Below are 17,324 nucleotides of genomic sequence, written 5' to 3'. Positions count from 1 at the left end.
AGACTGTAGTCTGCGGACAGGGTGCAATTTGGCGGGTTTCAGGAGCCCCTCACCCCTTCCGGGCAGATTATCACAACAGCTTTGCAGGCTCCTACTCCAGGAGTTAGGGTGAAGTGTGGGTACCAGTTTCAGTACTTGAAACTACAGAGCTCAGGATCCTGCCTCATGGGGCAAGGCCTGGGACAAAGAGACCCTCGGAGCTTCGGCCATGGCCCAAAAAGACGACTACTGCGCTCATTCCAGTAGTTTTGTGAGGTCAATGCCGCGAGCAAAGAGAAACGCGAACCCGCCGTCAGATGTTCCCCTCCTTCCTTGCGAGTTCGCGCGCACATCCTGGCGACCACAGCGCGACACCCGGCAACAGCTCAGCCCCGCCTCCTCGCCCGGAGACAGCGCCGCCTCACTCTGCCAAACTACGGTTTTTTCTTATGCATTGGTCCAGTCCGGGCGGAGCGTGCGCGCACGCGCCAACCACGCCCTCTGGGAAGAAGTCACGAGCAGCCGGAAAGTATGGCAGCCACTGCAAGAGCCTCCCTTTTTTAGTGCCTCCCAGGCCGGAGCGACAGAGCAACGTATTTCCGTTTCCGCCACCTCTTCCTTTTCCGGTCCTCTGGACACCACACTGGCCGTATCTTCGACCCTGTCCCCCGTTTGGGAAGCGACAGCAGTCATGGCGATGTTTGAGCAGATGAGAGCTAACGTGGGCAAGTTGCTCAAGGGTATCGACAGGTCTGAGCCCGGTCGGAGGGAGCGCTTCTGGCCCAGCGGGGTGGAGGAGGATTTCTGGGGATCTCGAGTGGTGGTCAACAATCCTGGGCTTGCCCTGGGGTGGGACTTGCCAGTCATCTGGAGGAGATGTCTAAGGAAAACACCACTGCTAGCGCCTAGCGGCAGGAGATAGTCGTGCCTACCACTCTTCTCTAATTGCCTGAAGGCCTCTCCCTCCCCCTCCTTTCCTCATCCTCCCACGGTGTGTCTCAGTGCCTCTTCATCTCTTCCTTCTTTCCTCCTTCGTATCATTCATTCAAAACATGTTCACTAAAATCTTCTGTCAGTGTTGGGCAGTGTTGGGGATCAGAGGTGACCAAGACAGCTTGCCGGCTGTACTTGCATGGAGTTCCCAGTTCAGAGTCTGGACGACGGCGACAGTAGTGCGTGGTAGCTGGGAGCAGTCAGAGCTGTGATGGGGGAAGCAGGAGCAGATTGGTCAGAAGTGGAATGGGGGAAGCTAGGGAGGAGAGGATGGGGCTAGACCAGGGTGGGTGTCAAAGGTGTCCAGCAGCCCAGACATACAGGCTGCAGTGACCGACTTGAGAGGCTGGAGAGGCATCCTAGGCATTAGACCCAGGGCTCTGATGGGGTTTAGAGCTTAGGCTCAGGTCTGGGATATGGATAAGTTTTATTATTAGAGTTTACAGAGCTGATTCAAGACTTGGGTAGAGCAAGTGACCAGTGCCAAAGTTAAAGGGAAGGAGAGGAGGGAGGAGCAGGTTACTGTGCCCACCCCACCCCATCCCCAAATGAAGGGACTGGCCTCAGCCCCTATCTTCTCTCTGCTCATCCATCTTGATTCTTCTCTAGATACAATCCTGAGAATCTGGCCACTTTGGAGCGCTATGTGGAGACACAGGCCAAGGAGAATGCCTATGATCTGGAAGCCAACCTGGCTGTCCTGAAGCTGTGAGTGTCTGCCTCCAACCCCAGCCCCATGCTTGCAGCCAGCAGGGTACCACTCCCGACACTGGGTGGGGCAGGAGTTGGGGGTAGCCTGCAGGATGCAGTATTTTTTTTATTTTTTGTAAGATTTTATTTATTCATTTTTAGAGAGAGGGGAAGAGAAGGAGAAAGAGGGAAAGAGATGTCAATGTGTGGTTTCCTCTCATGTGCCCCATACCAGGGACCTGGCCCACAACCCAGGCACGTGCCCTGACTGGTAATTGAATTGGCAACTCTTTGGTTCTCAGGCCAGCTCTCAATCCACTGAGCTATACCTGTCAGGTTGGATGCAATATCTTTTGGTGTCATGGCTAGGAAGCCAAGGAAGTTAGAACAGCAGCACGGATGGTTTTTTAAGAATTCATTGCAAAACACACATACAGGCCAGTATGTAAATACTGTTAGCTCTATATCTATGGGTTCCACATAAGTAGAAAGATTGAAAACATTTTTCAGCTCAGTATTGAAATGTTCCCCCCCAAAATGTGATGTTGCTGTCATGTGCTATGTAGTTAGGCCTGCTGTGGTTATGTCTGTACTGAACATGTGCAAACTTTTTTTCTTGTTGTTCCATAAGCAATCCAGTGTAACTACTATTTGCATAGCATTTATATTAGGTATTGTAAGTAATCAAGAGATACACATCTGTGGATTTTGGTATAGGGGGTCCTTTGTGGATACAGAGGATTGTATATAGTTTAGCAAATAATTATAAATGCACCCATGTGATCACCATTTGTACAGTTGAGTGTTGCTAGCTGCCCAGGCTCTTTGCCCCCTGTGTTTTGTGCTAGCCACCCCTACTGCCCACCCTGGTGACCACTCTTGTGTTCTCATGGCCTGGCTTTGTGTGAGTTTACCACACGCATGCATCCTGATCACCTGTGCTCAGGATTGCCTGCTTCGAACTTGACACAAATGCAGCCCTACCGCGTGAGCTCTTCCGCATCTGGCTACTTCCACTCAGCACTGGGTCAGTGAGATCCAGCCGCTTTCTGTGCGGCTGTGGTTTTCTGTTGTCATTGCTGCACAGTGTTCCCCCATGTGACTGTCATACTTATCCGTTCTCCTGTTAACAGAAATTTGGGCTGTTCCCCCTGAGGACCTTACTGGCACACTGCCAGCTGTGTAATTTATACAGATTGCATAGCCTCGATTTTGACATCTGTGAAATGCATACAATGACATTGTATTTGTGCTGTTGAGATGTTACTGGTTATAATCGTTACTCAGTCAGTAGACGCCATGTGGCAGTTGCTGTGCTCTGAGCTCACTTAGATGCTCTATTGCCCAAGGGATGAAGCTGATGCACAGAGAAAAATTTTTTAAAGGTTTTAATTATTTCTTTTTAGAGAGAGCAGAAGGGATGGAGAAAGGGAGAGAAACATTGATTGGTTGCCTCTCGCTCACCCCCAACTAGGGACCTGGACTCAGCCCAGGCGGGTGTTCTGACTGGGAATTGAACCTGTGACCTTTCAGTTTGCGGGATGACGCTCAGCCCACACCAGTCAGGGAGATGCACAGAGAATTTAAAATAAGTAATCCGTAGTCACTAAGCAAGGGAGTTTAAACCCAGGCAGCCTGGCTCCAGAGCCCTTAAGCACTATTCCAGACTATTACTGTGTACTCATGTGTGAATCATTTAACAGTGTCTGTCTTACTGGGTGGTTGTGGGGATTAACTGTCCTTGTCTACAGAGAAGGGAAGCAGGGTCAGGAGGTCTCACAGAGAGTGCTGTGGTCAGGATCGGAGCCCAGGCATGTCCAGCTACCAGGCTCTGGCCCTCAGGAGTGTGTAGCCTGCCTCACATCTGGTGAGACTCTGGGACCTGGAGATGCCAGCTGTCGCTGTGTCTCTTGTTCCCCTTCTCAGGTACCAGTTCAACCCAGCCTTCTTTCAGACCACAGTCACCGCCCAGATCCTGCTGAAGGCCCTCACCAACCTGCCGCACACTGACTTCACTCTGTGCAAGTGCATGATCGACCAGGCCCACGTATCCTTCCAGCTCTCGGGCCCAGGTGTGTGTGGGAGGGAGCAGGGGCAAGAGAGATCATTTCACAGGAAAGTGGTTGGTCTGTGAGTCAAGCCACAGACGCTTGAATGCCTGCCCTGGGTTTGGCCCGGTGCTGGGTAGGGCTGGGGCCCTGTGCTGGTTCAGATACCCATCCCCTGCCCTCACCAGAGCTCACAGTCCAGTGGGAGAGACAGGTCTCCTATCACTGACAACGTGGAAAAGTCAGGGCTCAGGTTAAGGGGGGCCAGAGGAGGCACCTGACCCTGCCTGGATGTTAGGGAGAGCTTCTTGGAGGAGGGACCATCTGAAAGATGAGGAGTTAGGTGAAGCAGTAAGGAAGGGTGTTGTAGGCAAAGGGAACAGAATATAGGGAGGCCTGGAGGAAAAGGAGCTCAGTGCTGTCTTTTTTTTCCTTTCTTTCTTTTTTAGAGAGAGAGGGGAAGGGGAGGAGAAAGAGAGGGAGGAAAACATCAGTGTGTGGTTGCCTCTCACATGCCCCCTACTGGGGATGTGGCCTGCAACCCAGGCATATGCCCTGACTAGGAATCGAACCAGCGACACTTTGATTCACTGCCAGTGCTCAGTCCACTGAGCTACATCAGCCAGGGCTCAGTGCTGTCTTTTTAAAGTCTGTCGTAGTTCAGCATAGCCCTGCCATAGTTTTCAAAGTGGAATTTGGTCAAACTCAAAAGGGCGCCTGGGAACCATGGAAGGCTTTAAAATTGTAGAGTGACGGGGGTAGATTTATGCTTTAGAAAGATTCCCATGAGGATTCTAGCTGAGTAAAGACCACCAGGCAAGAGACAGAAGCCACGAAGAGCTGGATTGTTGGCTGCACTTCATTTTATGTATCCTTGGCGCCTAGCACAGTGCTGGCCTTCAAAGAAAAAATGGTGAGTGAAGAAGCCCTGAATGGATCCCCAACCGGCTCTTCTGTGGGTGGACTAAGACTTGGCCGGGAGAGCCTCCACCTTCCCTTTAACTGCGTGAGAAACTCGGTGGAGCCCCCGTCTGTGCTGGGCCCTGGGCTCGAAGCACTTGCCGTCCCAGGCCTACCACACCTGCCTGCCCGTTAGTAGCTGAGCTGAGAAATGGCCATGTACTCACTGAGCCTGTTCTGCCAGGAGTGTCCACGGGTGTGCCTGCCTGCTGAGAGATTGTCCACCTTCCCCCAGGTTCTGTTTTGGCGGTTTAGAAAAAATTAGGCATGTAGTATACTGTTACAAATACAGAAAAAGTGTGCAGAGGACAAAAAGGCTTCTTCCCTCCCCGTCCCATGGCCACCCCTCCCCTCCCAGGAGGCAGTAGTTGTTTGCTGTTCTTGGGGGCCTTTCCGTAGGTATCCTGTAGATGCATAAGTTTAGCTGTGTGTGTACATGTACACACGTGTCCCCTGCTGGAACGGTAGGCTGCTGTACCTGTGCTGCATCTTGTCACGTTCTGTAGGAGTTGGCTCATTTCCTGTGGACGGACCAACACTGGTGTAACTGTGTCCATCGCTGGACTGTTCGGGTGTCTCTCACCTTTTGTCATAACGACTTGTGCTGCGGGGAGCAGGTGGGGCCAGGCTAGGCTCTGGACCATTTTCCCTTAACATTTCCTCCAGCAAGAAGAGCGGCCCATCCGACAGATCTTGTACCTTGGAGACTTGCTGGAGACCTGCCACTTCCAGGCCTTCTGGGTAACTTCCTTCAGTGCAGGGGCAGGATGGGTAACCGGGCCACACGGAGCAGACTGCTCAAAGTAATGACCGTGCCCATTGTTGGCTGCCCAGTGGTGATGGGCCCTGTGCTAAGGGCTTTGCGAGCATGATCTCATGGAATCGTCATCCTCACACAGAGTCAGAACTCCCAGGAGGCCCCCTGTGCCTACAGGGCTCAGGCTAACACGCACGTATTCTAGCAAAAGCGCACCATCACCTGAACACCCTCCCTTTCTTGCTCCAACTGGAGCCTAATCCTCCACTTCTGCAGGTTCACAAGTGGGAACCACTGTCCTAAACTTGTCCTCAGCAATAACTGCCCTCTCCTCTGCCGGGAGTGGCAACTGTTTCCATCCTCTGACCACTTCCTCCTAGCTGCCCAGCTCTTCCCTGTGAGATCCCCAGCCTGACATTCCTGAGCTGCCCAGTTCTCCTTACTGTAAATCATGTGTCCCTCCCCACTTCTGCATGTGCACGCACGCACACACACACACACACCACCACCACCACCACCCCTACCACCCCTCTGTAGCTGAAATGACGAGCAAGGCTAGAGAAAAGGCCATCCGGAGCGCAGGACGGCCCAGGCCTACAGTCCTCCATCCCTCTGACCGAGGCTCTTGTGGGGGGGGGTGGTTCCCTCCCCCCTCTCCCGGGCAGCCCTTCATACCTGCCCCCCACCCTATCCTTCTCACCTCACCTTATGATCTGGCTGCCTGTTTTGTGGGAAAATAGAAGCAGCCAAAAGCAGAACTCACACGTGTCCCCGGCCTGGCCCTGACATCCATTGCAGCTGACCAAACACTCTGCTGCTTTTGTTTTTATTTATTTATTTTTAAAGATTTTACTTTATTTTTTTAGAGAGGGGAAGTCGGGGAGAAAGAGAGGTAGAGAAGCATCAGTGTCTAGTTGCCTCTCCCATGCCCCCCACTGGGGACCTGGCCTGCAACCCAGGCATGTGCCCTGACTGGGAATCGAACCAGTGACCCTTTGGTTTTCAGGCCAGCACTCAGTCCACTGAGTCACACCAGCCAGGGCACCCTGCTGTTCTTAGAGGGTCCATTGTCCCTCCTATCTCAGGCCACCCCCCTTTCCTTGTACCCACTCAGGCATCACAACAGCAGTTCTGCCCACTATCCTGTAACAGCCAACATGGCCTTCCTGGGTTATTTCTGTCACCACAGGACGCGTCTGCAGAATGTTGAAGAGAACTTTCCCTCGCTTCCACATTCCCATCAGCTCTGCCTCCGACCCCTTCTCTGTGCCCCATTACAGCCACGTTCTTGACTCGGGGACCAGCTGCCCATTTTGCCCGGGCTTTAAAACTGGGAGTCCCCTGCCTCAGGAAAGCCCCTCCATCTCAGGCAGGTCGGGATGTTGGTCACCTGACCCTGCGACAGGCTGCCCGTGCTCAGTCTGTGCTGCTCCCCCTGGTCACTTGAATCCACCCCAGACTTGTGTGACCATCCCTCTGACCCTGCTCCCCACCACTGACACGCACCGTGGAACTGCTGTGTGGAAGTCAGCAGTGACTTCCCCGTTGCTAGATCCAGTAGGTGGTTCTCAGGCCCTGGACAGGCAGTCACCCACTGCTCCCTCAGATCCTTTCCTCACTTGGCTTCTAGGACAACTGCTCTCCCGGTTTGCCTCCTACCTCACTGGCTGCTACTTGGTGGGCTTGTGGCTTTCTCATTCCCCCCACTAAGGTTTGAGGGAGCCCTTGCAGAGAAGGAGGTGAGGGTACTAGCTGTTGGGGGGAGGACAGTTCCAGACACAAGAACAACCAGTGCAAAGGCCCTGAGGTGGGCAGGTGCCTGGCATGCCCCAGGAGCAGTGCAGAGGCCCCTGTGGCTGGAGTGAGGGGGTTAGTGGGAGGAGACGAGAGCAGGGATCCTTTGGGGCCTCGTGGTCCATGGCAGGACCTGGGAGGCCTTTTCTCTGAGTGAGACAGGAACAAGGTGAGGCAGTTGAGTGCAGTTAGCTAGTCCATGTCTGCCACCTCTCTGGGACCGGGTTCTGCCTGCCAGGTTCAAACCCCAGCTCTGATTTTGGGCAAATCGCTTTACAGTTTGGGGTTGGTTTTTTCCTCTCTAAAATGGGTGTAAAAACAGTAACCGTGGCCTTGGCTGGCATAGCTCCGTGGATTGAGCACGGGCCTGCGAACCATAAGGGTTGCAGGCCAGTTTCCAGCAGGGGGCGCATGAGAGGCAGCCACACATTGATGTTTCTCTCCCTCTCTCCTCTTCCTCTCTAAAGATAAATAAATAAAATCTTAAAAAAAAAAAAAAGGAAAAAAACCAGTAGCTGTTACATTGCGGGGCTGCGTAGAGAAGAATGGCGGGCGTGTGGGGAACATGCTCGAGTGTTTGCACCCTGTCCCGGTAACGTATTACTGGTAGCATCCTACTGTTAGCATCCTTGGTACTGTTAGTGGTAACTTCGTCGTTCCTCTCACAGCAAGCCCTGGATGAAAACATGGACCTCTTGGAAGGTATAACTGGGTTTGAAGATTCTGTCCGGAAATGTAAGTCCCTTTTTGAGCCTGAGTCCCTGACCAAGGGAAGGGAGTCGGGGGTGGCAGCAGGGTCCCGCCGGGGCGGGAGAGCCTCGGCTCTTTACCATCTTTGTCCCTTCCCTTCGTAGTCATCTGCCATGTCGTGGGCATCACTTATCAGCACATCGATCGCTGGCTGCTGGCCGAGATGCTTGGGGACCTGACAGGTAAGGCCCTCTCTGGGTCCCTAGTGCCAGTCTCGGAGGTTCAGGGTGGTCAGGGGCAGTGGGCCTGAGCCAGCTCCTCTGATGGACTCATCCTTTCCTTAACCAGAGGTTATGGAAGGTCCAGCCCAGAACAAAAATAAGGAATTGGTATAATACATTCACTTCCTCAAGGGAGGTTTATGATATTCGTTCATGTATTCTGCATAAATTATTGAATGCCTACTCTGTGCCAGACACTGTTCTAGGCCCCGGGGACATGGCTGTGAACAAGAGAGTGGCTTACATTTGTTCTCAGGGAGGTAGCGTAACAGATGCTCAGGCAGGAGCACCCTGTCCTGTTCACCCCGTGGCTGGAGCAGAGTAAGGGCGGGAAGCAAGGCCGAGGGCCGAGAGGCCATGGTGGGAGGGAGATCTCCCAGACTTTGACCTTTACCTTGAGTGAGATGGAGCCACAGAGCATTGTGAGCAGGGAGGGATGTGATCAGATTTGTTTTTAAAAGGTCTCTCTAAAAAGAAAAGAAAGTATGCGTGCGTGCGTGCGTGTGTGTGTGTGTGTGTGTGTGTGTTTAACCATTTTTGCAAAAAGAGACACAAGGAAATAAAAGCTAAGGAAATGGCCTGGAGGTGGGGGCGAGACAAGGGAGGGGCGGGTGGGCAGTGAGATTTCTCTGAGGACCTTGCACAGCTTTGCCTTTTGATCCAGGTAGTTTTTTTTGTGGGCTTGTCATTGTCGTTACTGTTTTTAATGGACGTGAACTTTGTTGCACACTTCGTGTCAGATACTGTACTGTTTCATATCACACAGCTGTTCGATGTACTTAAAAGTGAAACTAAATCAAAAGGGGATGAAACAACCCTTAGAATTGAATATAAAAAGAAGCAGATGAATCTGTATCAAATTGATAATGGTTACATAGAAAAGAATTACATCCTCTGTGGCATATTTTCCAAGGGCAAAATGAACTGCAAAGACGTTTTTAAACTTTATGCCATAGACTTACTGTTAGTGGTAATGATGACATTGTGATTTTGAAGCAATTTCATGTAGGTTATGAAAGAAAACATAAGTAAATACTAACAAATCCCTGTGATGGGTAAGGAAGAGAAAGATAAAAGACTCCCCCTGGCGGCCATTGGAGAACGAGCTGTGGAAGCACAGGCTGCCACAGAGAGGCTGCTGCTGCTGCTGTCCAAATAGAAGATGCTGGCGGTTTCTGAGGCAGCTGAGCAAGGCGGGTGCCCTGGCTTTTGGCTCCCAGGCCCCCTGGTACTGTGGGATTGGGGTGACTGGAGCCCCTGTATTGCCTGTGTCACCTGCAGACAGCCAGCTAAAGGTGTGGATGAGCAAGTACGGCTGGAGTGCTGATGAGTCAGGCCAGATCTTCATCTGTAGCCAGGAAGAGAGCATTAAGCCCAAGAACATTGTGGAGAAGATTGACTTTGACAGTGAGTGGTGCCCTGAGGCCTCAGGGTGTGGGGCAGGGGGTGCCCTTCCACAGAGACCAGGGCTGGGCCCCGGACCCAGGTAGATACGTTCTGGCTCGAGGCTAGGAAATTACATCTACTGGACTCCACTGACCTGAGCACAGAGCTGCCACCTGGGAAGGGATGGCAGGGGGTACTGGTGTCCTTCCTTGGAACTTCCAGGGCCTGGAGGGACCTTGTGGGGTGTCCCCACACACTTATTGTCTCTCCTTTGTTGTGGGGTCTCCCAGGGTCTCCACCCTGGCATTTAATGAAATGCAGCAGAAAGCCAGAAAGTGCAGTCTCTGGAGTCAGGTTAGTGGGTGGGAATCTTGGTCCCTTGTGGCTGTGTGACTTTGTGCCTCAGTTTTCTCATCTAAAGTGTGGAGAAGACAGGCCCTGGCTGGGCGGCACAGTTGGTTAGAGCATTGTCCCAATACTCCAAGGTTACAGGTTCAGTCCCTGGTCTGGGCACATGTAAGAATCAACCAATGAATGCATAACTAAGTGAAACGACAAAACTTGATGTTTTCTTTCTCTCAAATCAATTTTAAAAAGATACGCGTTGGTACAGCATGGCTTCTCAGCACAGACCAGCTCACTTGGTGCCAGTGGGAACCGGACTGAGTGGGCACTTGGGGACTGTGGACATGTGCCTGTCCGTGTGAGAGCTTGCTGGAGCAAAGGTTCTGCAGTGAGGAGATGCAAGTCCAGCACTTGGAGTGTTTTGCAGATAGTACATGCTGTTTTTAAAGTCATGAATAACACCACCAGGCCTTTTTCTAATCATGTCATTTAATCCTGGCATACCATTGAACCCTACTTTTCCATGGGATAGATGCTTCCTACAGGTGAGTAAACCCATATACCTGGTAGCTGGCAGAGCTATTTGAATCTGGGTCTTCTTGTTCTAGAGTCCAGGATTTTGTTTGTTGTGTTTGTTTTTTTTAATTGATTGCTTGATTTTAGAGAGAGGAAGGGAGAAAGAAACATGGATTTGTTGTTCTACTTATTTATGCATTCATTGGTTGCTTTTTGTATGTGCCCAGACCAGGAATCAAACACACAACCTTGGCCTATGAGGATGATGCTCTAACCAGCTGAGCTACTCAGCCAGGGCCAGAGTCTAGGCTTTTAACTACTGCCCCACACTGGCCTTGTGATGGTGACTAGGCCTCCAGAAGAGGTTGTGATCTATTGCTCTAAAGAACTGTGGGTGCCGTCATTGGTAACTGGAACCTCGCCTCCCATTCTCCCCACATTGACCCTCATTCCCCCTTTTCTTCTCTACAGGTGTGTCCAGCATCATGGCCTCCTCTCAGTAACTTTGAAGGTGTTTAATAAAGATTTGTTGCCTTAGCCTTGGGTGTTTTTTCACTGGCTTCCTAACTCTGCCTCTCATCCACCAGAGGGAGCTAGGGAGCAGGCCTCAGTCGCCCTGTGCTGGGGCCCCCCAGTGGCCGGGCTCTGTCTCCTATCTACCTTTGCTTGCCCCACCCCAGCAACTGACCTTCCACCCCCACCTTCCTGATCTGTCAGGTCACCTGGAGGTCTGGCAGCGATGAGTCAGCAAGGAGGAGAGTGAATGGGCCAGGAGCCCAGCCCTGCCTGCAGCTGGCTGTAGCCTGGCCTTTTCTGTTCTGAACACCCAGCTGAGCAGCAGTGGGCCTCCTGGGGTCCTGGTGAGGACGGGCACACTTTTGCCCTTGGGCCTCACAAATACAGGCAGAAGTGGCTAGAGGGGTATATGCGGGGAGGATTCTGAATGCTGCTCAACCCTTCGGAGGTCCTTGGTCTAGTGACTGCCCCTGTTCCTCAGTTTCCTCAGAAAAGGAGAATTGTGCACCAGCTCTTGCCAGTAAAGATCTTGGACTGGGTCCTAGCCCATTGCTGGCATGTAGCAAATAGGAGTCACTGTTGAGTTTAGACTTGAGTTTCTCCCCAAGGTTGCAAACTGGCTCCCAGCACTCTTCTATTTGGAGAGACATTACAAGGAAATTCAGATTTTTCAGCCAGGCCATGCACTCCTTTCCCCAAATCCTGGTATGCAAAGGTCAGGAGGCCTAGCTCACATCCCTCTGGCGAGGGTCTGTTGCCGATTTTACACGAGATACCCCAGGCATCTGGCACAAGAACTTTGAACAAGTGTTCCCCTCTGTGCTTATGTGCAGGAAGAGGTGGGGCGGACACTGACTGCCTTTGGGGGGAAATGGAGGAAATAAAATGCCGTGGTGGATGCCAAGCCCGTATTGCGGACCTGCTGCTGCCCGGGGGGAGCCCCACTCCACTCCACCCTGGACAGTGGACTCTGCCCGTGAAGAGCGGTGGCAATGCCTGAGCTGCCAGCCCTGCCAACCCTCCCTGATCTGCCTGTACTCCCGCCCATCCTCCGGGCACTGACAGGACTCGAGAGCCAAAGCAGGGCGGGACACCCTTTGCCCTGGGTTCCGGACCTGGGCGGGAGCCAGGAACCAGGGCGTGTCCAAACCCTGGGCGCCAGGGAAGGGAGCTCCTGCAGCTCAGGACTCCAGAGCCTGCTTTAAGGGGGGAAGAAGGATGTTGCTACCCACCCATTTGATTGGGTGGGCACAACTCTCATCCACTAGACAGGTGTCCTTGGGTAGGATGATCACCTGCACGACTGGCCGCATCCCACTGCCAGGAAGAGGCAGGAACCTGTGTCTCCTTTGGCAGCCACATCTTGTACTATGTTGCCAACTTGCCTTCAACTTTGTTTTGTTTTTATAGTTATATTTCTTTTTTAAAAGGTTATTTAGAGAGAGGAAGGGAAGGAGAAAGAGGAAGAGAAATATCAGTGTGTGGTTGTCTCTCATGTGCCCCCTTCTGAGGACCTGGGCCACAACCCCAGCCTGTGCCCTGAGTGGGAATTGAACCGGCGACCCTTTCATTCACAGGCCAGCACTCAATCTACTGATCAACAGCAGCCAGGGCTGTTTTGGGTTTTAGAGATCGTCATCCTTTGAGCAGCTAAGAGGCCAGGCTCTGGAGAAACACTGATTCAAACACCAGCCTAGTAGCCTTTGGGCTTGTTTACCCTGTGCTGCATTTTTACAGCTGGTGAGGGTACCCACTTTGGTAGTTGCTGTGAGTTAATGCACGTGAAAAAACTCAGCACCTTGGCAAACTTTAAGAGCATAAACTTGTAGCCTGTCTTGCTCGCTTGGGCTGAGAACTGTTGTCAGTTGCTTCCATTGTCACGTCCAGACGTCCCTGGATCTCATGTTCCCACCTTGGGAGCACATAGACCCCTCCTTTGGTTCATTTAAGCAGCACTATTAATGGGACACAGTGCTTAATCATGTCTGACTGTGGTCTGGAGAATCCCAAGAAGTGCAGAAGTGGAGAGCCCGTTGGCTATAACCCTTCACTCAGAGCCCCTGCAGGTCTCTTCCTGCCGTCTCTGAGTTTCTGCCCTGCTGCCCCTTGACCCTCAGTAGATGATAGCCATTATTACTGCACCATCTCTGAATGGCTGCCAGGAAGTGGCCTCAAAGATGACTGACAAAAGGATCCCTTAATTTAAGCCTCATTGCCTGGGACTGTCAGCTTTGGGAGGTTTCTCAGGGTCCACCAGGAGCAGGCAGTATGGGGCCGATGGCCCTTAGCTCTAGGGCCTTTCCCTGCTGACTAGGCCCCGCACAAAAGTCCTTAGCTCGTTTGCCAATCAGGCAGGAAGAGGCTGCCTGCCCAGCCCAGCCCAGCTTTGTGAACCACCAACACTCCTGGGTCTCCGACCAGATCCTGGCATCATCCACCAGGAAAGGGAGCTACTGCTCAGACCCTGGCCCCTTCCTTTGCTTGCCACTGGATCCCTTCCAGTGCCTTTGGGAGAGCTGGGGAAAGATCCTTGGGGCATTCATGCCCGGAGGAGCCATGTCTGAATCCCCATCCCTAGTAGAAAACCTGGGGCTGTCTGGAACCTTGATTCCCTGCCTTGCACTTCCCCCAGTCAAATTCATAACAGTAAGTCCTGTCAACTTTGTTTTCCTCCAAACTACCACTGTCCCTCCTCCACAGCTCTCTCCTCCTACAAGACCCTGGTCCCGTCCACCCTCATTTGGACCATTGTAGCAGCCTCCTCATTGGTGTCCCTGTGCTCAATCCACCTGCAAGCTCTTCCCTTCATGTGGCCGGGAGGACACAATACAGAGCTGAATCAGATCCCTGCCCTGCTTAAAATGCTCCCTTAACTTCCCATTGCACTTAGAATAAAATTCATTATGTTAATCAGCTCTCAGTAAAAAATAAAATAAAATTCTTCACCATGGTTTTAAGTTCATTCACTCATTGACCTGGGGTTTATTAAAATTCTCTCTTGTGCTAGACGCTGCTTCAGAGACTAGCAATACAGCAATGACCAAGATCCCCACTCTCATGGGTGACAATCTTGGGGAGGAGACAGATAAATATGAGTCAATTGACCAGTCATGTAGTATGTTATATGGTGATCAGTGCTCTGGAAAAAATTAAGCAAGAAAAGTGTGGGATGCTACTTTATTTTTTATTTATTTATTTTTTTAAGAGAGAGAGAGAGAACATTGATTTGTTGTTCCACTTATCCATGCATTTACTGGTTGATACTCATATATACTGTGACCGGGGTGATCTCCATTTCTGTGGTTCTGTTCCCATTCTACTTGTTTGCTTAGTCTGCTTTTGTTTTTGTTTTAGATGTGGTTGTTAATAATTGTGAGTTTGCTGTCATTTTACTGTACATGTTTTTTCTCTTCTTTTTCTTAGATAAGTCCCTTTAACATTTCATATAATAAGGGCTTGGGGATGATGAACTCCTTGAACTTGACCTTATCTGAGAAGCACTTTATCTGCCCTTCCATTCTAAATGAAAGCTTTGCTGGATAGAGCAATCTTGGATGTAGGTCCTTGCCTTTCATGAGTTGGAATACTTCTTTTCAGCCCCTTCTTGGCTGTAAGGTCTCTTTTGAGAAATTAGCTGACAGTCTGATGGGAAGTCCTTTGTAGGAACGGTCTCTTTTTCTCTTGCTGCTCTTAAGATTCTCTCCTTATCTTTAATCCTGGCTAATATAATTCTGATGTGCCTTGTGTTTCTCCTTGGGTCCAACTTTTCTGGGACTCTCTGAGCTTCCTGGACTTCCTGGAAGTCTATTTTCTTTGCCAGATTGGGGAAAGTTCTCCTTCATTATTTGTTCAAATAAGTTTTCCATTTGTTGCTCTTCCTCTTCTCCTTCTGGTATCCCTCTAATTCAGATGTTGGAACATTTAAAGATGTCCTGGAGGTTCCTAAGCCTCTCCTTATTTATGTATTTATGTATTTATGTATTTATTTATTTATTTTGAATTCTTGTTTCTTCATTCTTTTCTGGTTGAATTTTTCTTTCTTCCTTCTGGTCCACTCCCTTGATTTGAATCCCAGTTTCCTTCCCATCACTATTGTTTCCCCGTACATTTTCCTTTATTTCACTTAACATAACCTTCATTTTTCATCTAATTTGTGACCATATTCAATCAATTCTGTGAGCATCCTGATTACCAGTGTTTTGAACTGTGCATCTGATTGGTTGTCTACCTCTCCGTGGCTTAGTTGTATTTTTTCTGGAGCTTTGATCTGTTCTTTAATTTGAGCCATTTTTTTGTCTTGGTGAGCCTGTAACGTAAAGGGGCGGAGCCTTAGATTTTCACAAGGGTGGGGTAATACCCATTGCTGGGCTGTGATGCTGTATGTGGGGGAGGGGTCCGAGAGGGAACAATACTGCTTGCTCGACTCTGCGGGTTTTCAGTCACTCCCCTCACTTCCCACAAATTGGGCCCTTCTGGTGTTGATTCCTGGGTGGGTGGGTTTGTGTACTTTTTAGGACTCTGAGGGTCTCTCCAACGAACTCTCCTGTGAGGCTGGGAGTTTCTTCTGGTGTCTCAACCCCCAACAGTGTTTTCAGTCAGAGGCTTTGACACTTTATTTCCCTGCACTGGGACCCTGGGTTGTGAGGCCTGTCTCACTCCCCAGTTACTCCTCCCGGTTCATCTGCAAGCCAATGTGGGACTGCCCACTCCATCAGCTGCCACCTATTGGGGTCTTCTAGCTGCTGCCTTGTTGCAAGTCCTCTCAGCCCAGCTGCCCATCTCTGCCCCTCCTACTGGTCTGGATGAGTGTTTCTTCTTTAACCCCTTGGTTGTGGGACTTCCATACAGTTCTATTTTGTCAGTTCTGGTTGTTTTTTGTTTTTAAATTTCTTGTTGACCTTTTGGTTGTGTGAGGAGGCACAGTGCGTCTACTACCTATGCCTCCATCTTGGCCAGAAGCCTCAGAAGTCTCCCTTATTTCTAAAGCTGGGTTGGGCTGGGCTGGGCTGGGCTGGGCCAGGGCAGGGGAGACTCCTTCTGTACCTTTCTGCCTTTCCTTGACGCTGACTCGTACTCTGAGTGTGGTGCAATGGGACAGGGGAGTGTTCCAGGCAGAGGAGGGAGGGACTTGATCTAACTTAGGTGTTCGCAGGCTCCCTCTGGTTCTTGTGGGAAAGAGGGGCTGCAGGGCGGCAGGGAGCTGGTCCAAGCAAAGACAGCTCAAAAGTGGATGGGACCAGGGTGAGGCCTTTAGGGGCAGGGGAAAGTGGGAGCATTCTGTTTATATTTTCAAAGTGGTTCTGAAAGAATTTCCCAAAGAACTGGATGTGGGGTGTGAAGACAAAGAGGAACCAAGGATGTCCCTGCACCAGCCTGTGAACCAGAGGGTCACGGGTTCCATTCCCAGTCAGGGTACATGCCTGGGTTGTGGCAGGGTTCCCGGTGGGGGACATGCAAATGGCAACCACACATTGATGTTTCTCTTCCCCTCTTTCTCCCTCCCTACTCCTCTCACTAAAGTAAATAAATAAAATATTTTTAAAAAAAAAGAGGAACCAAGGGTAATTTCAAGGTTGATGTCTGCGCAGCTGGAAGGATAGGGGCCTCATTCACTAGGATGGGGATGACCGTGCGGTGACCAGGTTTTGGGACAAAGATCAGGAACTCAGCTTTAGACGTTTAAGTTTGAGGTGCCCATTAATAGAGTGGTATCACTTATATTTATTGTTGCCCCTCCTTCCCACGTCAGCCACTTGAGAACTAACGGTTCTCATCATGCTCAGCATTGTATTCAACACCCAAGAACAATGCTTGGCAACATAGACGCTCAGTGAACATTTGGTGAATGCAAGTCCAAAAAGTCCTCTACCTTTCCAGTCATCCAGTATGAATTCCAATTTACTTAACTCCCCTGTCCATTCCGGGAACTTTTCAGGTTTTTTTTTTTCAAACGTCCTTCTCCGCGAAGGCTACTCTGACTACTTTACATTTCAACTCCTCGATTTTTCTCCATAACACTTTCACCTTAGAATAATACACTCTGTACGTGTTAAAATTGTTTGTTGTCTCCCTTCTCTAGAAAGTAGTTCCATCAAGGCAACGATTTTTGTCTATCTTGTTTCGTGCCAAATGCGCGAACACAGCCTAGCACACAGTAGGCGTTTAATAAATGCTTGCTAAATTAGTGTTGCTGAGCGGGTCTGCATTCCACGCCCGAGCAGGTTGAGGCCTGAAGGCGAGACCCGCCTTATGAATCAGTCAGGACTGGCACCGCCCACACGCGAGGACGCGCGCGCGCGCGAGGGCGGTGGCGGCGGCGGCGGCGGCGCGGTGCGCAGGCGCGGAGGGCAGTGCGCAGGCGCGGGCGGA

The 17,324-nt window shown here is 50.9% G+C and overlaps 1 protein-coding gene across 2 annotated transcripts; it reads left to right on the top strand.

Moving 5' to 3' along the window:
- Nucleotides 1-577: 577 nt before the first annotated feature.
- On the top strand, nt 578-10,976 carry EIF3K (eukaryotic translation initiation factor 3 subunit K). Of its 2 annotated transcripts, XR_008392093.1 has the most exons (9): nt 578-729; nt 1,582-1,680; nt 3,589-3,709; nt 5,337-5,411; nt 7,890-7,956; nt 8,076-8,153; nt 9,474-9,599; nt 10,176-10,468; nt 10,911-10,976. XR_008392093.1 is itself a non-coding variant. In XM_037141846.2 (8 exons), exons 1-8 carry the CDS (start codon nt 671-673, stop codon nt 10,940-10,942), a joined length of 657 nt encoding a protein of 218 aa, XP_036997741.1. In that variant the 5' UTR covers nt 579-670; the 3' UTR covers nt 10,943-10,976. The 2 variants fall into 2 exon arrangements, 1 of the variants encoding a protein (XP_036997741.1); XM_037141846.2 differs by lacking the exon at nt 10,176-10,468 and having other exon boundaries at nt 579-729.
- Nucleotides 10,977-17,324: the final 6,348 nt, after the last annotated feature.

Source organism: Artibeus jamaicensis, unplaced genomic scaffold, assembly GCF_021234435.1.
Source record: "Artibeus jamaicensis isolate MK-2021 breed Jamaican fruit bat unplaced genomic scaffold, CSHL_Jam_final contig_47, whole genome shotgun sequence".
NCBI lineage: Eukaryota > Metazoa > Chordata > Mammalia > Chiroptera > Phyllostomidae > Artibeus > Artibeus jamaicensis.
Note: the sequence above shows the minus strand (reverse complement) of the source record. Positions and strands in the feature narration are given on the sequence as shown.